The sequence below is a fragment of the Melanotaenia boesemani genome, chromosome 17 (assembly GCF_017639745.1).
Source record: "Melanotaenia boesemani isolate fMelBoe1 chromosome 17, fMelBoe1.pri, whole genome shotgun sequence".
NCBI lineage: Eukaryota > Metazoa > Chordata > Actinopteri > Atheriniformes > Melanotaeniidae > Melanotaenia > Melanotaenia boesemani.
This window is the reverse complement of record NC_055698.1, coordinates 15,905,865-15,929,742: the sequence shown is the minus strand read 5'-3', so window position 1 is coordinate 15,929,742 and position 23,878 is coordinate 15,905,865. Positions and strand designations below refer to the sequence as shown.

General features: G+C 39.2%; 1 protein-coding gene across 2 annotated transcripts; it reads right to left on the bottom strand.

Moving 5' to 3' along the window:
- Positions 1–3,924: 3,924 nt before the first annotated feature.
- Positions 3,925–21,223, bottom strand: LOC121628334 (zinc finger protein 385D-like). 2 transcript variants are annotated; one of them, XR_006008150.1, is made up of 9 exons: positions 20,983–21,223; positions 19,658–19,773; positions 14,350–14,457; positions 13,379–13,547; positions 11,308–11,547; positions 11,046–11,227; positions 7,064–7,165; positions 6,159–6,733; positions 3,925–3,937 (listed from the first exon to the last, which is right to left on the bottom strand). XR_006008150.1 is itself a non-coding variant. In XM_041967353.1 (8 exons), the coding sequence occupies exons 1-8, from the start codon at positions 20,990–20,992 to the stop codon at positions 6,491–6,493; spliced, it is 1,170 nt and encodes a 389-aa protein (XP_041823287.1). In that variant the 5' UTR covers positions 20,993–21,223; the 3' UTR covers positions 6,093–6,490. The 2 variants fall into 2 exon arrangements, 1 of the variants encoding a protein (XP_041823287.1); XM_041967353.1 differs by lacking the exon at positions 3,925–3,937 and having other exon boundaries at positions 6,093–6,733.
- Between the last annotated feature and the right edge of the window lie 2,655 nt (positions 21,224–23,878).

Below are 23,878 nucleotides of genomic sequence, written 5' to 3'. Positions count from 1 at the left end.
CTCTACAGGTCTTAGCTTGCCTGTTAAATGTTAACTTTTTTGACAGTGCTATTAGAAAAAAGACTAAACAAGGCTGTCTTGTTTGGAAAATGTGCCAGAAGAAAAGCCTTTTCTCTAAAAATAACATGTCAGCACAGCTTAGATTTGCAGGATTGCATCTGAACAAGCCAAAAGTCATCTGGAACGAAATCTTTGGACTCATGAGACCAGAGTGGAGATGTGTGGCCATAATGTGTCTCACTGTCTTTGGTGAAAACCAAACTCAATATCGGCATAAATATTTCATACCAACAGTGAAAAATAGTGGTGGAAAGGTGAAGGTTTGGGCTTGTTTTGCAGCCACAGGACCTGGATGCATGCAATCAGTGAGTCAATCATGAACTTGTCTTTAAATATTCCACAGTGAAATATGAAGCCATCTGTCTGACTGCCAAACCTTGACTGAAACTTATGCAACAGGACAATGATCCCAAGCAAAACCAGCAACTCTTTTGGGGGCAGCAGTGTCTCAGGTGATAGAGCAGGTCATCCAGTGACTGGAAGGTTGGCAGTTTGAATCCTGTTCAGTCTGTGGTTGTGTCCTTGGGCAAGACACTTAACACCGCTTGCCTCCAGTGTTGGCATTACTGGTGTATGAATGTATATGAATGTTCGGTGGTGGTTGGAGAGACCGCTGGCGCGGATTGGCTGACATGTTACTGTAAGTCTACCCCAGGGCAGGTGTGGCTACACATATAGCTTACCATCACTAAATGTGAATGAATAACAAACTTGATTCACTGTGAAGTGCTTTGGGTGCCTTGAAAAGCACTGAATTTAACAAAATGGCTAAAACAGAAAAGAAGGTCCAGTCAAAATCCAGACCTCATTCTGACTGAAATGCTTTGGGAGAGCCCTTAACAGATGTATGTACAAACACTTAACCACAGACATCAATGAACTGAAGCAACAAAGATATGAGAGACTGATAACACCAAGCAGAAATAAGCTATTGCTGGTAAATTTGGTTCTATGAACTTTTACACAGTATATGCATTTTGACTCCACTTTATCAGACTGCATCCTCCTGACATCCTTTTTTTTTGTTTAGTATACAAGAAGGAAGACATTAATTCACTCCAATCAACAGAAAACGCCAAGGCTGATGAAATAAACTCAGAATACAAATGTATCAGTCGTCATAATGCTGTAAAGATTCAGTTTTTTAAAGAAATGGTTCACTGTAATGTATTATATCAGCACAGAAGAACCCTGTTGTGACATTTTCCTTCTGTGGATGCAAAGCTATTGACAGGTTTCATTGGCAACAAATCTTACTGAAGGAGCACTCCTTTGCCATTACATTTATTTCAACCCGGACAACAGCAGCAGCACTGAGCCCCACACAATCAGTTCTCTGTGGGTTGCAGTTTCACCAATATGCCTTCCAGCTTGCTCTTGAACACCCTGCTGGGCCATTTACTTCACAGCCAGCCTCCCCTCTTTTTTTTTTTTTTTTTTTTTTTAACTGATCTGCCTCCATGCATACATACAGCAATGCCTTCTGCAGGACAGGAAATACCTCACAGGGACTTAACAAAACCTGTCTGGAGTTGTAGAAGCTATAAATGCAACTTAAAGAAGTGGACTGACATTTTGGGCCTGGCATGACCACCTTCACTTATTTAATTCTTAATCTTTGGTACCTGTAGATGATTTTTTTTTTACCAGTTATAACCTGCAATAGATTGTAATCATCATCAGAATAGAGGAAAGTTCTGATGAACCATCTCCCTAAGATGCCTTTTCCCTCAGTGTGTCAATGATGTTTGTACTGAAATCTATTCAAATACCCAATACTAACGCAATGCGGATACCTGGAAGAGTTTCGCTTACTGCTTAAAGCTCAGATTCGTCCTTCAAGTACTGGAATGGCCTCGACTATTAGCTTCAGTTTCACTCCAAGGCCAGAGGTGTATGGGGTTTCTCAAATAAAGCAGGAGACCATTAAGTGCAGAAAACTAATCCAAACCTTTTCCACAACTATGTTGCTAGCCAAGATCACTTGTTTTTTAGGGAAAGTGAAAAATTTCAATTTGTCCTCACAATCAAACATATTTTCTTGGTGACATTTGCATGCTACAGCTGGGGTGCACTACATGGAGAATTTGGCCATGCAAGAAAGCCCGGGAACTATGACGTGATAGTGACAACTCTGCTTTAAAATAAGTTTAAAACAAAAACAGAAGAAGAAGAAGAAGAAGAAGAAGAAGAAGAAGAAGAAGAAGAAGAAGAACAGCCACTTAAGCAAGAGTCTGAGCCTACCTTTTCTGTATCATGGGCTCTTTAAAGTTTGAATAAATTAGGTTTTTATAGCTAAGGATAATTTACAGTCATCATTGTGAATATTCAGTGGAAGCAAATTTCAAATCTATATAAAAACAATTCAGCCTCCCAACATTTTGGCCCAGTAATCAGTAGACATGAGCTCATTTAGATAATGTCTGCCCATGGAGAATGAGAATTTTATATGATAGCAAAGCTTACTCAGGGAGCTTTTCCTCTAGATTGCAGAGTAATTAAGAAAATGAATTTAACAGAAAGGATGGGGGTCAGGTTGAGTAGTCTAAAAGAGTTTAAAAAGACAAAAAAACACCCCAAACAACAACAAACAAACTACACTTTCACTGAGAACTACTCTTGGTATTGCTAACAAGGATAATCAAAGCCTCATTTGACTGCAAAAGACCTGCAGGAACATTTTGCAGTGTTAAGTAGAGATCCACTGGCACACCTGCACAAATTTAATCTTCATGACAGCAAAACCTTTCCTGCACTGTCATCACAAAATTCAGCATCCGAAGTTTGGAAATGAAGATTTAAACAAGCCTAATGCATTTTTGGGGGGAAAAAAACAACTAAAATAACATTTTAGGCAGTAATGAGAAAAGGATTTTCAAAATAGATGGAAAAAAATGAAAAGAATTTTCATAAACTAAGGTGAAAAGTTCATGCTTGAGCTTGTCTTGCAGTCAGAGGTTTAGGTAGCAGCGTGTAGAGTAAATTCAGTTTGATTTCAGATAAATTTGAAGGAAACCTGCTCAGTGGCCTTTACAACAGACTGATAACTCTACACACACTTTAACATCCAACACACACTACTTCAATAAGCCTAAGCTGGTAGCTTTTCGAAGGCCTTTGCAGTCACACAACGTAAACACCTTTGAAATAGACTGTAACAAAGAGGTGCATGGAAGTGACCTGTATAGATACTGTGACAGACTTCAAGCTGCTACAAAAAGTACTTGAAAGCAGTAATTCTTGTCAAAGAAGGCATTTAGGGTGTACCTTTTTACTGTGTACTTTGAAAGTGAGAAAGAGCCATTTTTAACTTTTTTTTATTTATTTTATTTTTTTTTAAATCATCCTTTATTTACTTACAATTCACTGTGCCAAAAAGTTTGACTCATTCTGTTTTCAGTCATTGTGGAAGAATACACAAGTCTACTGGGATCAACTTTAATTTACCATAAAGACAATATGATCTGCCCTCTAACTCTAAGATAAAACGTGAATGTAATTCTCCAAGTTATTCCTTTCCTAACTTAACATTGTTTGATTTATAGCTTCAAGATTTCCCTCTGTACCTCTTTTTATTTGATTTTTTACTGCACTTACTGCAATGCAGACTTTAAAAAGTGCCTTGTAAGGACAGTTTTGCAGTTGTATTTCAAGTTACATTTTCCATTTATTTAATCAAATCCAGTCTTTCCATCTCTTATTTCTGTTTCTTGGTGTCTCATTGCATTTACCCATGACCACCTTTTGTTTTATGATTTGGATTAAAGTGCAACATACAGAAGTCAAAACACTGCATCTTAATGCCAAGAGCTTATTATAATTTTTTTTCTATGTGAACAGCAAGCAAAACTGCCCTCACAGGGCATATGCAGCTCAGCTTTGTACCTTTGTAGTCTCTCCAGGTAGTTAAGAGTAAAAGAAAATCTCTGGATGCCAAGCTAGGCTTTTGCAATGCTAACACATGTTTATGAGTGCATGTTCGCCTGCCTGCCATGAATTTGATGGTCGGGTGAGAGACTGAGAGCCGATGAAGAGAGTAGCCATGACTGTTTTGTGATAACCAAACAAAGATGTCACAAGGTGAAGAGAAAAGAGAGTAAATGCTGGCGAACGAATGAGCCACAGAGTTCAGGGGCCAATGGTTGAATTCCTGCATTCTGTGGAGAATTGAGCATCCCGCACAGATGTTCAAAATCATCATCCCAGACGATTAATAATCATAATGATAACAAATGTCGTTACATCTGGGAAGTTATAGCGACAGTGAGTGATTGGATGTTAATTCTTTGAACTGGGCTGCTGAGTTATTTACTTTGGACTGGCTGTGGGAGACAGAGGTAAAAAATATTGGGCTAATTAATCCAGTTTGGTGTCAGCTGGCTGGTAAAAGACCGAAACAAGAAGAAAATGTGAGGGGTCATGCAGAGTTTAGAAAGCAGTAAAATAGCCTCTAACCAGATTCTGACAGAGGACATTTCAAAGACAACATTTTAAATAATGTCAGCAGAAGAATGCCGTCAGCAATCACACACTTTATATGGAACTACACCTTCCTCTAAACAAAATAACATCTCGGAGAACATTCCTACACTGATTTATCACTAAAAATGAAGTTTTAGGGATAATTTGGGAATATGATTTGGATGTGTCCTTTTCATTTTGCTTTGTTTAGAGAAATACCTGAACAGAGACCAAGGAAAGAAGAATTTCACGTGCTGTTAAGTAGCAGGTAAAGGAGGATAAACTGGGTTTATGTTGGAGTCAGAATATAGTGATTTATGTGTTTGGACGGAGGGGATGTCTGACAGCATCTTAACGTGTCTACTTTTCTGGCAATGTCTTGGTGAACTCATACACAAGCAGCTGAAGAGACAAAGATAGATAATTATTCCAGCAAATACTCCTTTCTAATGAGTCTTTGGAACAAATTTCTTTCAGCAAACAGATGAACACTGTTACATGTTGACATAATTTTGTACCTATTGATTCAATATATTGCATATTTTGAAGCATTAAATTGGTTTTGGAGCTATTTTCATTTATGACTTTGTGAGGACGTTTTTACTCACAGAAAAATAAACAAGAGTCTTCTGCCATCATTATAAATTTCCACAGCAACTGTTTATTGGAAAACAATGGTCAAGTGGCATACCTCGTACTTACAGATGCATGCAAAAATGTGGGCACACTTGGTCAGAATGTCCTTGACTGTGGGTAGAGAATGAAATGATCTCCAAAAATAAAAAGATCTTTTCATTTGCAACATTTTTATTAAATTCGCTTTATAAGGAAAATTTTTACAGTGTAATTAGTTTTTCAGTGCTATGACTTTCCTCAAATAATAACTAGTAAATGCCACATGATAAAAATTTGAAGACTTTTTCATATAAACATCAGTTGAATTCTGAACAGCTATCTCCTATTTTGATTAGCTGTGGCTGGCAGTTCTGGTGGTCTAATTCTAAAATACTAAGTAAAAGAGAGTAAAAAATAAAAAGCAAAGAGCCTAAAAACATGTAATGTTTTAAATCTATGTGAGGATACGTTGACCAGCTACCTCATGATGACACGTAGCAACAAAATGCACACTAAGTGATGGTGGAAAAGTGATGCTGTGTGGAGATCAATGTTTGCAGTGCAGCAGTTGCTCAAACTGTTATTCAATTTCTCAAGTTTCACTTGTTTCAGTTGGTAAAATTTGCTCTTTTGTGATCTCATTCTGAAGAGCTGTTTTCTTGGCCTCCCACCTTTGAATTTCTCCCTTTTCCTATAAACTAAAAGAACCCAGCCTGATCTCTCACACTCAGACACTTACATAAATATAAGAAACAATTATCTCACCTTTAACATGAATGCTGCAGGTGAAGCTGAATAGAAAACAAACAATCTCTGAAAGACTCTGGGTGGAATAAAAAGATATGATACTTGCTAAAGTGCATGTGCACAACAACTTTTTTTTATCTTGAACCACTTAAAAAATAAATACATAAAATGCAAAATCATAAAGAAAGACATCTTGAACCTGAAAAGCGTTTGAGAAAATAATATTTTATTCACAATAAAATCAGTTTGACCAGGGTGCCCATAGTTTTGCAAACCACTCTATATGCAAACACAGTTATAGCCATGACAGAAGAACACCATTCTATACAATAGAAATGGGGAACGCTGCACTTCTGTGACAGCTACATCTGTGCATGCACCTGTACAAAGTCACCCTCACACCTGAAAATACTCTGCTTTCTCTCATTTGCTGCTTTATATTTCTTCACTGTAATCTGTCTTACGGTTTTGGTCCCAGCTCTTCAAATCTGGTTGGTGACAGACTGTTGATGCTGTGGAGAACAGGGAGTGCTGTTTTATTTCACATCTTGATCAGGTCTCACGTCTGCTTCGCTGTAGTTCTGAACTGACTGAGTCATCAACAGTGTCAGTACGGGGAAAACAAGACCGATGTGTGTGTTGAACAGATGGGTCCGGGGGCTGGATGAAGCAGCGCCTGGGGGAGGGGCTGACTGTGAAACAGGGCAGGGCTAGAGTTTGTGGCTGGCTGGAGAGGGAAAGGGGGCATCGATGCCATGGCAGCAGCGGCAGCAACGGAGAGTTGACGCTGCATGAGACAGGAGGCCAGAGGTTTGTTCAGGTCTTGGTTCTTCCGTAGACTCAGCCTTATCTGAGGATGAAACAAACAAATTAAGACTTCTTTTCTCTCATCAGAAAATGTAACATTTTAGGTAAAAAGTTAGAAAATCAAAAGAAGTATGCAGCAGCAGGTACTAGTTGTCCTATTTACTACAAAACAATCATAGTAGTCTTACATAATCAGCCCCCCCATCAACAATATCATAGGAGTAAAACAGTGAAAGCATTATTCTTCAGTCCATGGGAATTTGTCTCAGTGGCAGCAGGGAGTGGAGCTTTCTGGAAGAGATTCAGCTCGTGTACACCAACACAATGATGAGGGGTGAAAGAACAGTAAGCCAAGCAACAGCAGACCACTCACCGCCTGCAGACTCTGGTGGCGCTGGGTGGGAGTGTAGGGGCTGAACTTCGGCTTGGCTGGTTTACCTGCTGCTCTATCCTTGTGCCTCCTGCTGCTGATGTGCTGGAGAGGAGGAGAAAAACTCTCCGATGAACAGGGAGGAAATGAACTCAAACAGACGCACGTAGCAGCACAAAGATGAGGCGAACTAAACCATCTTTCCCTGGAAATATGAATCATTTGTCAAGAGAAAGGAAAAGGAGCTCAATCACAGTTCATATTCTGACCATTCAGGCAGGAATATTTATAATCCATAGGCTCTGACATTTAGATTTAAAATATTCATGGGGGGGCGGGTTTGGAAATCTTCTTGATGTGATTGACCAACACAAACAGATGGCTACGGCCAGCATGGCACACAATCAGCAGCGAACTGTTAAATATTCATGAGCACCTGGCCAAAGTTAACTTTTAAACAGTTAGGTGTAAAGACCAACGCTATGCATTCAGATCACGAACAGAACGTCGAGCATTAGATTCAAATGTCGACTGGAATAGAAGAGTCATGGTGGCTTTGTGCTCATTATCTGAAGGGATGTGTGATTTTAACTCACCTGAATGACAGGTGTGAGATGTTCACACTGTCATTTGCAGTAAAATATGCATGGTCCTATATTTCCTGTCTGTAATGCATGATGGACAAAGTGATGAAAGCTATGCTGAAGATTTTGAATTTGTGAGGTAAGTGAATACTGTGTCTCTGTGAAAGTTTAGCTTTTAATTGCTTTATAGGTTTTAAAGAACAAAATATAATGACAATGTTACTGAGCTTTACTGCACAAAGACAAGGACATAACTTCTTACCTGAATCTTAGCTATATAAACCAAAGGATATGCTTTTTGGTCTAAAGCTCTGAAAATTGCAACATGTCCCTGGAATCAAAAAATAACCAATGAAACACAAAGTTAACTTTGTCTTCAATCGTACCTCAGCCAAGTAAAGAATAAAGCTGTTTATGGAAAGGGAGAGCATTAAACCTCAACGTTTGTACAGTTTAAAGTAACATAACATTATTACAGTACAGTTTCCATCAAAACATATAAATTTTAACTGAATTTTTAGAAAACATCTGCTAAATAAAATGTGAATTTATGCGCTTTTCCATTCCCCGTCGTAAATGGGATTATTAAGGCTTGGATCATTGTGGTGAGCAGTAAATAGGGCCAATTTTCCAGTCAGAGCTACAGAAGAAGAGCACAAACTGCTGCCATTAAAAGACCACCAGTCAGGACTAAAACACAGTAAAACAAATTGTGAATAGAATAAAATGTTTAAAAGCAATGGAGTGGAAAGTTAAACTAACTTATGTGACAGCTACAGTATGTATATGCTCCTGGATATTTCTTTATGTTTTGGCTTGAACCTGTTTTCCATCACACTAATTGTCCCTTTACTGTTATTCCAAGTTCTTCACCTCTCCTATATCTGAGAACCTTCTTGCAATATTTTCCCTTTTCTTTTTTTTTTTCTTTGCATTTTTATTGAGTCCTTTATATTTGCTAGTCTAGAAAAAAAGTACTTTTAACAGCTTTATGAAAATACAGCATGAAATATGTATATATGTCTAGAGTTTAGGTTTGGTACCAACAAGTAGTAAAACATTTTTTCTAACAGTAGCTTTTAAGGCAAGTAAAGTTTCTAGCGAACCACTGGTCACTAAGTCTCATTTACACTCATCAGCTACAACATTATAACCATAGACAGACAAATGCGTAACTTTGCCTTATTAGAATTACAGTTCTGCCATGAAACCTTGGGCTTTGGTTTCCACTTGGATGTTGTTGTAGAAAAATGATTATCAAGAGTCTGGATGACTGAAATTTAACAAAGTTTGTTACAAAGCAGAGCGACTCCCATGAGAACCTCACTGCTCCCAGTCCAGGGTCAGATTCCTCAGGTCATCACTTCTACCCAGTAAAACACAACTAGTACCCCTGCCTGGTCCCCATCAAAACTATTTGCATAACTGAAGTATAAATCCTTTCTACCACCTTTCAACTACTTTGTTGGAGGAGTATCTCATAATCTAAGAACCTGTTGTTCATAATTTCTCACATTCATGGCTCCTTAATTATCAGCCCTGTGTCTCCAACATCTGCACAGCACCAGTTTCATTTTGCCGTTTCATTATCACTAGATATCAAAACCTGATCTATCTTCAGAGATGTGTGCATGGCTGTCTGATGACTAGTAGATTTTACAGCTGTGTCACTGGCAAACCTCAGTAATACTGAAAAGGTATAGTGGTCACGACGGTCGTCATGGAACAACAGGAGAGGAAGGGGGAGAGGAGAGGGCAGTGCGCTGCGCTGGGCTGACACAGAGATGACTGGAACAGGGATGTTTGTGCAAATCTACATGAACAGTTTTGTTTTTTATTCTTTTTTTTTAATGCAGAAAAAATGTGGGTGTTGAACCCTCTTACCAGTAAAAGTGTGGGTGTTAAAACACCCTCATCCCCCACAGGTGTTACACCCTCAAATCCATCCATAGAGCCAACCAGCTGATTTTGTTCCAGCTGATCACCTCTATGTCTCACCGGATGCTGCTCATACGTTAAATGCGTTAAAGATTTTAAAGCAATTAATACATAAATTAGTTATTTTTGACACCTTTAATTAAAACGGATAAACATGGATAATGAATATAATGGAAAATGTGTAATAAGGATTTAAAAAGTAAATAAATGATATAAACAATAAAAGTGATTAATGTCTTTTTCAATGTTACTTAGGTCCACTTCCAATTGTTTCTTCCAACACTTTACCTTAACCCTTTATTTTACAGGGATAAAATGGCAGAATCAAGGATTAGTAATAATCAGGTCTTCATCAAGGAAGTTGGAGTCGATTTGGATGGCTAGATAAGCAGTACTCCTTGACTGTTTTTATTTTTTTATTTTTATTTTTTTGTAAGTAAAACATCATATCCCTGTAAAACAGGGAGGTATGATGCTAGGGGGAGGATTGGGGTTGGGGCTAAGACACCTCTGGACAAGGGGATCATTTTAGGACATTCTGTCTCCGCCACAAATAAAAAAATACTCATCAACTGTTTTAAAAACCAAACAAATAGTCAACACTAGCTACGTTTACATGGACAAATATTTCATCTATCTGATTAAAATCTATCTGATCTGAGATTTTAGCTGACATGTTTGTATGGGCGCTAGATAAAGTGAATTTACATGATGGACAGATTTAATACAATCGTAATGCTTTTGACATGCGCAGTGCCAACTAGGTGAAAAAAATATAAAACATTTTTTGTTTGTTCTGAACCTTTTGACTGTCGAAATGCACAATAATCCTCAAATCTTTTAATTTCAAACAAAAACATTGTATTCATAACAGTTCTGTTCTGTTTTGCTGCCGCCATTGTTCAAGTCCCTGAAAGTCATTATGTCACGCAACCCCCATGTAGTTCGAGCACAGAGGCAACATCCATCGTGATCCGATCATGAAAGGTTTTAACCACCCCTCTCGATCGGATTGAAAATTCTTTCTGATCGAGGCTGATCGGATCAGCTGATGTGTTTACATGATGCATTTTTATACTGATTTGACGTTTGATCGGATTAAAAGTGCTCCATGAAAATTAGCTACTGCTGACTTGATCAAACATCCAAGACTTCTATCGGATCTAAACATACATGATCCTTTAAGACCTAAGCCTGCATCCCACAAGACCCAAATCTGCTGCCAACATCCCAGTACCAGACACCACAAGACTCCCCTAGAGGTCCTAAGTCCATGCCTTGATGAGTGTATGTACAGTATAAGTTTATTTGAACTCTTTTATCTTTCTGTGTCACACAATATTTAAAACTGGTATTAAAAGATGACCAACCACTCTAAATTGATGTGTTGCAGCTTCAGAGTGGGCAGAATATCTCTGGATTTTTATCATGACAGATAAGTCTTCATTTTTTGTCAAACAAACCTGTTTGAGCTGAGTCTCTGAGTTGACGTGCACATCGCAGATTTCACAATGGAAAGTTTTATTCTGGAGTCCAGTAGACAATTCAGACGGAGTGGCCATCTTGGCTTTGACTCCCATCCGCGGGAATGACTTTATGGCCCCATCGCCACTTCTGGCCTCAAGCATGGTTTTGTGCTTAGTACCTGAGCACAGATAAGCACAGATAAAGTCACATCACAGCTGAGAATATGTTATGTTTGACTACACAAAAACTGCTTCTCACCGCTGTTGTGGGCCTGCAGCTGAGAGGCTGAGTTGACAGCCACCTTGCAGAGGGAGCAGTAAAGAAGACGTATGGCTTTCTCTTCTTCTGTCTCCTCCTCAGGAACCTCTACCACTGCATCTTTCTGTGTCTCTTTCTCTGTTGTTCTTGGACTGGCTGGCAAGGAGTGGTCAGAAGACTCGATAAAAATTTCACTGCTTGATGGCGCTGTTTCTGAGGTTGGGTCTGGGACTGATGACTCTAAAGTGAAGGCAAACAAAGTTGTAAGAGATTATGTTACACATTGGGATAATGAGGGAAAAAAGGTGATATAAGATGAATCTCCAGCAGGTCTTTGGTCTGCCTTAGGTTTCCACCCAGTAGGATAGATCCTCAGCATATGCCCAAACCACCAGCAGGTTTTCTCCACAACCATCCCAAACTATAGATCTGAAAAGTCAAACTGTGGTCCTTGAGGTCCACAGACTCAGAGCTTTAGATAATTTTCCTGCTTTAGCATACCTGACTCAGATTAAATTGATTGCCTCAAAAGATAAAGTTCTGCACAAGCCTGTAAATGACCTATTTTTTTAGTCAAGTGTATTGAAGTAGGGAAACATCTAAAACCTGCATGACAGCAGTTTTTTAGACCTGGGTTTGACATCCATTCTGTAGATACTAACAATTTTGGCCACATATCCTGATTTTGTCCTCTTGATCATTCCCCACAGAATGTGCCTAGCAATGACCAAAGATTAGGCAGATAACTTTAGAAAAGGTATCCAACGAAATGGATATCTTTTGGTTCAGATGTCTCTTCACAGACTAGTATAGCATCCACATCACTACAGACTTTGCACCAAGTTGCCTGTAATTCTCCCGCTCCATTTCCTCTCTCCTCCTCAACTTGAACTCCTCTACTTAAAGCACCAACTTTCCCCCACCCACCCCTGGGCACTCTTATTTGGCAACAAACCATGGCCACTGACCTGGAGATGTTAACTCTCATTTGGCTGCAAACAAGTCCCAAAGCAAGCTAGAGGTCACTGCACAATGAAGCCAACAGGAGCACACCATCTGCAAAAGCTAATGATGTGATCTGGAGCACAGTTAACTGGAAAGCCTCTCTGAAGTGGCTTTGCCAAAATTTCTGTCAATAAAAAATATGAACAGAGTAGCTGACATAGTGCAGCTGTGGCGGAGTCAGCTACAGCTTCATCACTTTTCATAGCACAAAATAAAACCTCAGCAGTTCACAGGTGATTATGAGCTCTACCAACCTCTCCTTTCACAATAATAATCAATTATTTCCTCGAGGATCTGTTTGCAAGCACTGAAACTGACAGTCTTGTACAGATATGATTTGGCTCTGTTATCTCTTCAGAGACTAACTTGCTCCTGAAGGACCACCTGCTGCCTTCAGGATTCACTCTTTGCTAATAACAATGATTAACTCTTCCAAACTGAGTGGGTGTCTGTTTGTCACCACCAATTCCCCACTCTCTCTGTGAAGTGATCTTCAGAGACCTCTAATCCACTTCCCTGAAACAAACTCCAAAGTAAAAATGATCAGTCATTTTCTAACATAAGCAAACTTTCATTTTGCTGGTGTTAATATTTCTGTTCCTTTGCAGTAAAATGGTTTATTTTTGCTTCCTAACCCCTACACAGATGCAGATGTAGCACATCAGCAGAAGCACAAATACTGTATATACACCTCCACACTAATGCTGTCATGTCTCCAGACACGCATACACTGCAGAAGCTTGAAACACACACACACACACTGTACAGCTGCCCACAGATCGTATTCAAAGCATTTTCAATGTGCTTTTGATCTCAGGAGGCCACTGAATGAGGTCAAAAAATGTAGACATGAAGAAGGAGCAGAGGATAATGCTCAACCTTTAATCTCCTCGCTGTGCAACCCAAAGCAGCAGGAGGGTTATCACATCAAAGAGTTAAAGTCGTGACTAGGAAAAAAACATTTGAGTTGTACGTTCATATATCTAACGGTGTCATGCATTTGAAGTCGGAGCACACTCACACATGCATATGCAGGGAAAGCATGCATCCCTGCAGAGACACACACCTTCTGATGTTATGTCAGAGTTGGAGGGCTGCAAACAGGGTGCCAAGAGGATTTGCGATGTGGTTTCCTTAGCGACTGGTTCAGGGGTCCTGATCTTTGAATCTGGGGCATCCAGAGCTTTCAGCCTTTTTGCATGTTTTGTGCCACTATAATGGGAAGAGGCTTGAGCCTGTGTGACAGCAAACAAAATATTGTGAAGCAGCTGAACACAAATATAAACACCTGACTGCTTTTTATTTTAGTTTATATCACAATATGTGACTTGAAATAGCCCTTTCAGTGGCTGTGAATGTGAGCTTGCACCAGTTTCATTTGTAAAATTCATAGTTAAACACTTTAACAGCAAAGCATTTGGTGCATCAGCTCTTCAGGTTTTACCTTATTTTGGAAACAACAGTGAAAATACATTACAGTTCTGGAAATAACGGCGCTTTTATGAATATAAACCAAAAAAAATTCAAACTCTCTACAAAGGTCAAATGATGTGTGAGTGTTTTAAATGAATGCAAATAAGAGTCTTTTTTTTGTTTTGTTAGTTTTTCTTTTAATTAAATTCCACACTTAAAAGTATGTGTGTGCATAACTGTATATGTGTATAATATGTGCATATGTATGTTATTTATATATGTACATATGTATATATATTTTTACGATTTAATACATCTTAACTATTTTTCCTCGTTGTATTTTTTTTCTTTAATTTTGGGAGTTACACTGTCTGAAACTGGTGAGAAACAATATTTCGTTTCAGCTAATACCATGCGTGATGACAGTAAATTACATTGAATCTTGATAAAGGCATTTCCTTCTCAATCAGACATAACACGAGACAGCTCAACCCAATGAAAACTGGTCAAACGGGCAAATATAAGGGCAGGCTTGCTTAGCCGTCCAGCTGTCCACTATGGGAGGGTGTAGAACCTTGAGAGAAAAAATATTGAAGTGTTTGTTTCACATGCATCACCACCCACCTCAGAGTTGAATCTAAGGCGACAGACACCACAGGAACTGGCCTTCCTCTTCAAGGGGGAGGTTAGCCCGAAACCAGGGCTAAACAGAGCTTTGTGGATGTGATCCATCTGCAGCAAAAAAGTGTAACACTTTTTAAGTATTAATTGTGGACTAGCTGTGATATTAACAACAATGGTTAAATTGCCACAAACTTATCTGTCGCAGCATAGAAAAACACACCATCACACTTCTGGAAATGCATCAAATGAATGTGTCGCAACCCTGACCCGCCACCCCTATAAGCTAACATTTGGAGCTCTATTGCCTCCTTGAAACTGAATAACTGAGGGTAATAAAAAATTCCCCATATCAAATATGATGCCCCTTCAAAAAACTGATGTATGAATCTGTTGGCACCCATTCCCTTTTTATAAACAGATATGACATAAACAGACACTGTTGTCAATTCTTTTTTTTCCCCCCATAAATGGATTTTTTAAACAGGGTTGCACCCACTAACACAAGCCAAATAGATCACCTTCTTATTGCTGGTTATAACATATTTAACTTTAGTGCGTTGCACATTGAGGATGCAGACATACACGCAAACTTGCAGAAGCTGATTACTCTCAGTAACTATTTCCTCTCTGGGGACGAGACTGCAAATTATCACAACATTTTACAGACTCTGGTTGCATGCACACTTAAGTCAAACCTTGGTTACACTTCAGCCTGACTGGATAACTGTCCTCATCCCAGTACACACATACAGGACCGAGTATGTTACACACCACCACACTGTTGACTGTGTGAAGAAAATTGATGAAGATATTTCATGACTATAACTTTTTCAGTAGGGGATCATCACACATGAAAGTATTGCCAATTTCACTACATATACGTTTCGTGTTTCTTGAATGGTTATTTTGTCAGATGATGCTACAGTTATGAGGTCTAGATTTTTTTTTAGAGCAGAGCAACAATGCTTTACGTGACTGCAACCTGACGCAGAGTCTTAACAGGATGCTTTTCAAGTGACGTATACAAACTTTATAGCTTCTGTACTGTAAGCATGGCCCATTTGAGTCTAGTTGAGTGTATTTGTGCTGGAGTTGTTCGAGCCCTGATGCATTATCTTTGTGAGTCAGTCTGGTTTTGACAGTTTCAATTTCATGTGATATTAGTCCAGATCCATTTTTTTAGTGTCATGTAATAGTAGTGACTGTGTACTGCTGGCTGTGTGAGCCACACAGAACTGCAAAAGAAACTGAAAACATCTTGATGAGGAACAATTACTGGTGATTGAGATTATGGTACGTTTGATAGCATGTAAAAGTTAGTGACCTTTGTTAATGTTAAATTAACCTGTGCAAGGTTTGCACATGGACCAATTTACTCAACTGTGGGTTAATTGTCTTGAAAACTGTGGAAATTCTAATAAGAGTGTGCTTGTGAACAATTCTCCATTTACAGCATTAGCCCCATCCCTTTGTCTTGCACCTCTGTTTCAAAAAGAATCAGTACTTCTGTGTGAGCATTCAAACTGAGGGATGGGGTTAACTGGCGGGGGTAAGTGTTGAAATAGGATTGGGCCTTATTGTTAAAAATCTCTTATACCCTAATTGTTGATGTTTCTCACACTAGTAGTCACCGCCACTCAATCTTTACTGATTCATTGGTTGCTCTGAGGCATCAGAGTTGTGGGTTGTCCAGCAGATGTGAATTTAAAGTGCTCCAAAGATGCTCTGATTCTTTCTTCTACATGTTAGTACTGGATACCATTTGGACCACCATGAAGCCATGTTGACCACAGCCTCTGCTATCCATTTTAAACAAACAACAAACTTTTTACAGCCACCTTTAAAATCTGCAGGGGTGACTCGCCCATCTGTTCCAGGAAAACTCTGTGAGACTGACAGTGTGAATGTTTTCCCAGTCAAACAGTTGGAAATCATTACCATTTGAAGAAAGTGGGAAAATTAAATAGTTTCTTTGTAGTGATGTTTGTGTTTCCTTCTGACATCAAAAATGCACAAAATAATGATGAAGGTCATGACCTTACATTATGCCACAAACAGTAGAACTCACCATTACATGTGTGTGTGCAGATAATATGCCCACACATTGCTGCACACCTTTGGACATACCTGGAAATCATAACAGGCACATATACGGAGTGTAATAAAAGCTAATTGTATGAGCGGAGCAAAACAAACCTTTTACTTTTTGCCATATATGCAGCCAAAGCAGGGAAGGCTGGCAGTGATGTAATAATGTAAGTGATTATTGGTCACCCAGTTCATTGTGAAATATTTTAATGAATGTTTTTGTTATGTAATTCTACTTGGATGTATGTAAAGGCTTGTTTTATTTTTATTATACATAAGTGTTTTCAATCATGTAAAGCACTTTGTGTTGCCTATGGCATGAAACGTGCTTTATAAATAAAGTTTGATTTGATGTGATCTGATTTCACAGGAGACTTTGCATTTTTTCCTGAGTGCCAAAGCTTCAAACGTCAAAAGTAGAATCTGTGTATGCGTGATCTCTCACGCGTTCTTTGATCATTCTAAGCAGCTGCACTGGAATGCATCTTTTTTCCTCACTGGTCTCTTATCTTTCTGTTTCCCTGCAGCTGTTTGTGTATATGAAACTCAAACACACCCCAATAACAACACAAATGGTTTTCTATGTGTGTATGTGTCTAAGAGTGTGTCTATCAAGTGAAGGATTAAATCTACAACTTTTTGTTAAAACATTTATGAGGATGTGAGTGCAGTTTTATCCTTGTCTGGAATGGAGCTTGAACATCAGCTACAGGCTGCCTCCCTCCCTACTCCTCCTCCTTTCTCAGCCCCGGGGCTTCTGTGTTGCCGTTTGACCTTCCATCACACGTTCATCACTCCACCCCTCCATCTGCTTACCTCTGAACTCTCTACCTCTCCATCTCCATTTGATCAAAGTCACCTTCCTGCTTCTCCATGGACTCACTTTCTTTCCTTCGATTCCCACTCTGTATTTTATAATCAAATAGCACCTGTGGCAAAGTCAGCTTGCCCTTTTCACTCATTTCCTCGTCTTTCCTTTGCACACACAGATACCACATCACCTGCTGAAGCAAATCTTCCTGTGCTGAACAGAGACATCAAAACGTCCACACAGCATCAATTATAATCATTATCAGCACATTATTTCTGGAAACTTTTTCACACTCAAAGGTGGCGGTATGTCAGACATGCTCAGCTCCAGGAAACCAGCTATGGCTGAGACATATGGCAAAGTGAAGAAAAGCAGACTTTTACCTGGATCACAATCAAGCCCTTGAGAAAATTTACAATGATGGATAATCCTTGATTTACTTTGTGCACCAGCTATGCATGAATGTATGACGTCAAGCAGCAAAAAGGAGTAACTTCATGATGAATGAGCTGCAGCATTTGGTCCTTTCTTAAATGATCCTTTTCTTGGAAACAGCAAAACTTTTCTGTTTCCAGTTAAAACAGAAATACTGTCAAACTACAGGCCAAACTAGCAGGACAAACATCCGCAATCATGCAAGCCTGTAACCATGACAACACACATGTGGGCACCAAACAAACTCCTGTGCAGCACTTTATGGAGGAAGATGCACACTGGATCTATTGAAGAGAAAATGCAGGTCTATAAACATGTGCAAGAAAAAATACACACTTTCTAGGAGTTCTGCTGTCACACACCCACAGGTTCAAAACAGAGGAGGAAGAACAGTTTCTGAAATAATAAACTTATGGAAATATTATTGTTATTCCTGAGTCTCTCCAAATAATATTAAAATCTAAACCTCAAATTGAACATGTGACACTGATCAGTGGTCTAATTTATATCATATATATGATACAGCTGAAACAACTCATGAATTATATACAATTTATTTTTTTCCAATGCAGAATACCAGAGATCCAACCTTCTCTCATCATATCTGACACACACCAGATATGAGGGATTAGGTATGTGTCATATCAAAGACTGAATTAAGTCATTATTTGAGATATGATATGACTAAGAATTGACCAGAAGTCTGTCTGTAAAAATTTTACTTGTGTCCAACATGATGTAGTGACTTTCAGTCTGGCGGTATTCCTGCAGACCAGCAGAAATGTTAGAGGTGGAATTAAATAAAATACGTTTGAAGGGATATGACTCAGAAGGGAGAGATTTTTAAAGATATATATCAGGCTGTGTTAAGGTCATCCAACGAGATAAAGCTTTGGAAAGGTGAAGCATGCCAGCAATTTAAAAAATAATATTTGGAATTTGGTTAATTGTGACAAATGAGGAGAAAAAGAGAGAAAGCATGATTGAGGAAAAGGTCAGTTAAGAATATGATGGAGAGGAGAGGAGCTAGAAAACTCCAAATTAGAAAAAAGCACATAAAAAAAGACAATGTAGAAAAATAAATAAATTAAAATAGAATAAAATAAATTTAAATTAAATTGAATTATATATATATATATATATATATATATATATATATACAGAGAAAGAGAGAGCGAGAGAGTGTGTGTGTGTGTGAGAGAGAGAGAGAGAGAGATGTAATTAAAAGACTAATGGAGCAAGTGTAACAGTGAAAAGTGGAAGGAATGGATGATAAGTCTGGAAACGAGAGAGAAGTGAGGTGAAATGGAGGGGAAGGGGCTGAAACCTAGACAAGTTACTCATTTCTAGTAGAAAGGCTTTTAACAGATACAATCATCCCATACACACACATGCAAAATAGATACACTGCAGTCTGAAAAATACCTGCAGTATCAAAACATCATCATTCGCTGACTTGAAAGAAATGTACGTACAAGAGATTGCTCAATTATTTCTTCTGATTCAGGCCAAAAGGAAGATTTTTTGCATTTTCCCGCCAGGGTTATATTAAGAGATAAGATGTGATTCCTGTGCAAACCATATATCAGCCCCAAGACCCGCTTGACACCTCTGCTGTCCTTAGGGCTTTCTTGGCCAGCATTAGTTCCCTCCACCTTCACCCTCCACAAACACAGAAGCAGACAGCTCTAAGAAAAGCTCTGCATGAGGAATACGAAAGAACCAGCTCAACCCCCCTCCTCCACACCCCCCAGGTTGTGTGGAAATGTCACCGCGCTCTGTATCACAGGTGATATATTTGGAAAGGTGTAGGCAGCACACTCATATAGCCTGCTGGTTATTGAACATTTAACTTCCACACAGTAAAATTAACTCAACTTGCAGCAAAAGAACTGGTGCGATAAATGCAAAAAAATAAAAAGGCATTTTAAGATTATGGTTACCATGACAGCCTCGATGACTGACAGTACTCACGTCTGAGAAGCCAGGCAGCAGGTGGAAGGGCAGGAGGGCTTTCAGGTCAGGGGAGGGCTGGGTCCTGCCCAGCATGGGACGAGCCAGAGGTGGCAGAGCACTGTGACAAACATTACCTGAGAAACAACCCAGCAGGGAGAAGACAGACAGGTGGATGAAACATGACGGTGATAATGATGTTGGGAGCTGATGGAGTAGAAATAACACAATTTAATTCTCAAATATTTACAAGTTTTGTTGTTTGGAGACTTTTGCTCCTTTGTTGGTTTAAAGTACCCACTCATCAGAGTACTGCCCTCTGAAATACAACCAAGCACTATAATTACATTTAAGAATGGCTGTGAATGCATGTGCATTTTACATGTTGTGTTTACATGTAATCAAAGCAACCAAATAGAGGTTATGGTCATATTATGACAGTTGTCATATGAGAGATTAAAACGTTCCAATGCCTTTTCATTGAATAAATATGCAAATACACAAATAAATAAATAAAATAAACAAAAAAAAAAAAAAAAAAAAGAAAAGAAAGTGTTTCACACAGTCTGTCAGTCAGCCAATCAGTTAACACACACACACATACACATTAAGGCAATCTGGTTCAGTGAGTCCTTTATAAGCTAGTTTGTTGAACCTGATTGGGGAGCTTTCATGTTGAGCTTGATTACAGCTCAAATCAAGACCAGTGCACAAGTTTAATCATCATAATCAAAATCAAACAACACACCCTTCCGCTCTGCCATTAGTCTGATTGCCTTTGGCTCAAGCCCTGTGAATGTGTTCGTACGTGTGCGCAGCTTGTAACTTTGCGCGTGCTCGATCTAAGTTATTCCTGTTGTAAAAAATAACTTATGAGAAAACTTATGGGATTCTCAAAACACGTGGACAATATGACAGACTGAAGACAGACACGGGTGTAACTTCAGATTTTAGACTTAGTTGTTTGCATCCAACGATCCAACCAACTTTTAGTCTTTTTTGTATTAAAATTTACGGCTTTGAAACAAATAAGGTGTTTAATGAATAAGAATTTTCTTCTTGTGTTTTTAAGGGAGCGCATCTGCCATAATATTTCTACATAGCATACGCTAATCTTCTTTCTGCAGCCCCGCATGCATGATTTTATATTTTCAATGTTATTAGCATATAAACATTCAAATATTATATACCAAACTAAATCTAAGCTGAAACAAAGTGCATGTGTGCTCCTCTGTGCAGGTGACTGACTCAAAGCTCACATCCAACATAACACGGCAACAAGTGACTCTGCTGCGTTATGATCAGATAAAATATTCTTCTGAGACAAAAATGATGCGTTTACGTACCAAAATACATGGCGACAATCAGTGAAATCCGATTGTTGAGCGTTTGATGAAAGTGGTTTTCATTTCAAAGATGAGGCTCCCCGCATCTTCTCCTCGGGTTTCTCCTTCTCTCTGCAGCGGAGCCGCGGGCTGCTCCTTTCCATCTGGATTCCCTCCTCCTTCTACCAACTGCCCACTGCTCCTCCTCCTCCTCTTCTTCTTTCTCATCTCCTCACGATTCCTGCCTAAATCTGCGCCTGAATCTCCATCTACAAATCTGGTTTAAATTCAGTTAATCGACGGAAACTACTATAATTAGTGTTACAGTAGTACCACCCTGGGTTTACAGAGCCCTTAATGCCAGCAAACACACACACACACACACACCCAAAAGAGGTCCTTTTGGCTGTTACACAGCAAGTAACTCATTAACACAAAGATGATGGTATTTCATGTTTTTGTGAAAGCATGCCATTTTAAAATAGGATTACATATCTCAGAGTTTTGAGGCTGCACTGCCAGGCTGCTGTGTTTGGGGAGGAGTGATATGTTCTTCTTATGCTTATTTAAATGCTTTCCCATCCTCACTTCTTTTCCTCTTGGGGCCATGGTATTTTTAGATGCATCCTGAAGTGTACTTTCCTCTTCATGCAGGAAAACTGCATGAAGAGGAAAGTACACTGGACGCATATAGTAACAGCTCAGTCCAGCTAAAAACATCCAGGCTGTATGCTCACAAACATGCATTCAGCACTCAACTTTTAAAAGAATGTAGAGTTGCTTTCTGTCTGTCTGACTAGTGCACACTAATATTTCACATGTACTATATCTTTTGGCACCATGGCCTTGCTTCAACTTTCCTGTCATGAAACTCAAACATATTTCTACTCCGTGCACAACAACATGTGTTTTCCCACAATCCAAAACTCCAGGGAGACTTATCTTAGGAAGACTGTCAAGTTCAGCAGCTGCCGTACTCCAAATACACACACACACACACACACTGTGTTTATGCAACTAGGCTTAATTTTAATTCAGTAATAATAACACTAATGATTCAGATGAAAACGCATTATGTGGCATTCATCTATAACTAAACAGGATAACTTAAAAAATACCGACTGAGCCATTTCTTTTGGACTGCACCTCCATTCATGAGCCACATGGAACAAAAGCTGAAGGGAAGAAAAATAGAGAGATGGAAATATCTACTCATAAACTCAATTTCACGCCCTTTTTGTCACTTAGTGTATTGCCAAGTGTTTTGTGCTCCTCTAAGAAAGAGCAGAGAACTGTGTGGAGGCTGTGTGGTATTACCACACTCCAACTCTCCTTTAAAAGGAGAAGGTGAAGAGTTTCCTCTGAAACTTAAGTCTCATTCACACATTTTGCTGCAAAACTTTGTTGTGTAAAATATGGTGATTCTAAGGTGTGAAACATGACTAAACTAGTAACACGGTGAAAGTCAAAAGTTATGACTGTGAAGAATAGACTATAATAAGGTCAGTGGAAAAGTTGCCAGTCATGGACTAAAACTGGCTTTTGATGCTGCAGATGTCCCCATGTACACACAAATGTAAATTAAGGCTCAGCTGTCTGTTCACAACGATCTTCTTCAACGTTTTTCTTAGTGTCAGGTTTCAGCCGAAAGCACTCAAATAATGGTTTGGTGTATCATCTTCACACCTGCACCACAGACTCACAGACAACCACCAAGGCTGTCATGGCAACAGAGGTATGTAATATTATGTTAAGTGAGCTGACCCTGAAGCGCTCAGATCTGTGGGTTGCTGGCAACCTGCAGCCAGAACAGAGAAATGTGACCCAGACAGGGCGCAGAATGTAGATGCCCAAGCACAGCAGGCTCCATTAGATGCTTTCAAATGAGGTAATTGACTTGAGTTTGCATGTGTGTGCGTGTGCAAGGTGGCAGACAAATGTACAAGCAAATTGTTTGGGAAACTGATTTTTTAGCACATTTTAATGTCATGACAAGCTGAGCTGAGACTAAACAGCTCTAGGCTTCAAGCAGGAGTAATAAACACACAACGTTGTGTCTGCAATCTCCCCCTCAGCTCACTTCCAGCTCTATTTCCACTGCACATTTTTGGGGCATAGATAGTGTGAACGCACAACCACCCAACAGCTCACCTCTCCTTTGATTTGTCGCCATAACAACATCACCATGGTAATCAGCGTGTATTGACTTTGATTCTATTTATGTAATGTTGTGCGCTGACGTGGAAATTTCAAATCTTTGCTGACAGACACTGACAGATGCAGGATGATGGGGAGCAGAGGTATGAGGGGCATGGGGGGCTGTTGCACACTCATACTTAAATTTTGGTTTTCACACAGTTGGAGCCCCATACACGTTTGAGTTCTTTATTATGCCTGCTAGTGGAATCCTCCAGCAATAAGTGTAGTACACAAGCGTGTATGTAAACAATATGTAAACAACTAGCAAATACACTCTTTGCTTTGGGGGATTCTTTTTTTTTTTTTTTTTTTAGCTACACTCCTCCTGGTTCATTTATTTACCTACTGCTATTTCTTTCAGCAGGTGATGTTTCAAGTGATGGCGGATATGTTGAGATTAATTCAAGACTCTTTAGTTTTAAATTATTTCCCCTTAGTTTAGATTTATCTTTAATTTTAGCCAAACTGAGCAGTTCAGGAAAAATGCTGCACTAATCCTCGGCTATAAAGCAAAGAAGAAAATCGGAAAAATATGGAAAGTTATTCCTTTGCGCCTTCACTGCTCAGAAAATCTTGGAGTTCACTAAATGAACTTCATTTGATCACATAAACTCTGATGCATTGTAAGGGAGGCGGTAGTCTGACCATCAGGAGCGACTTAGTTTTGAGTGGTGCTAAACGGCTCTCTGGATCCAGGGATTTAAACTTTAAATTCTTT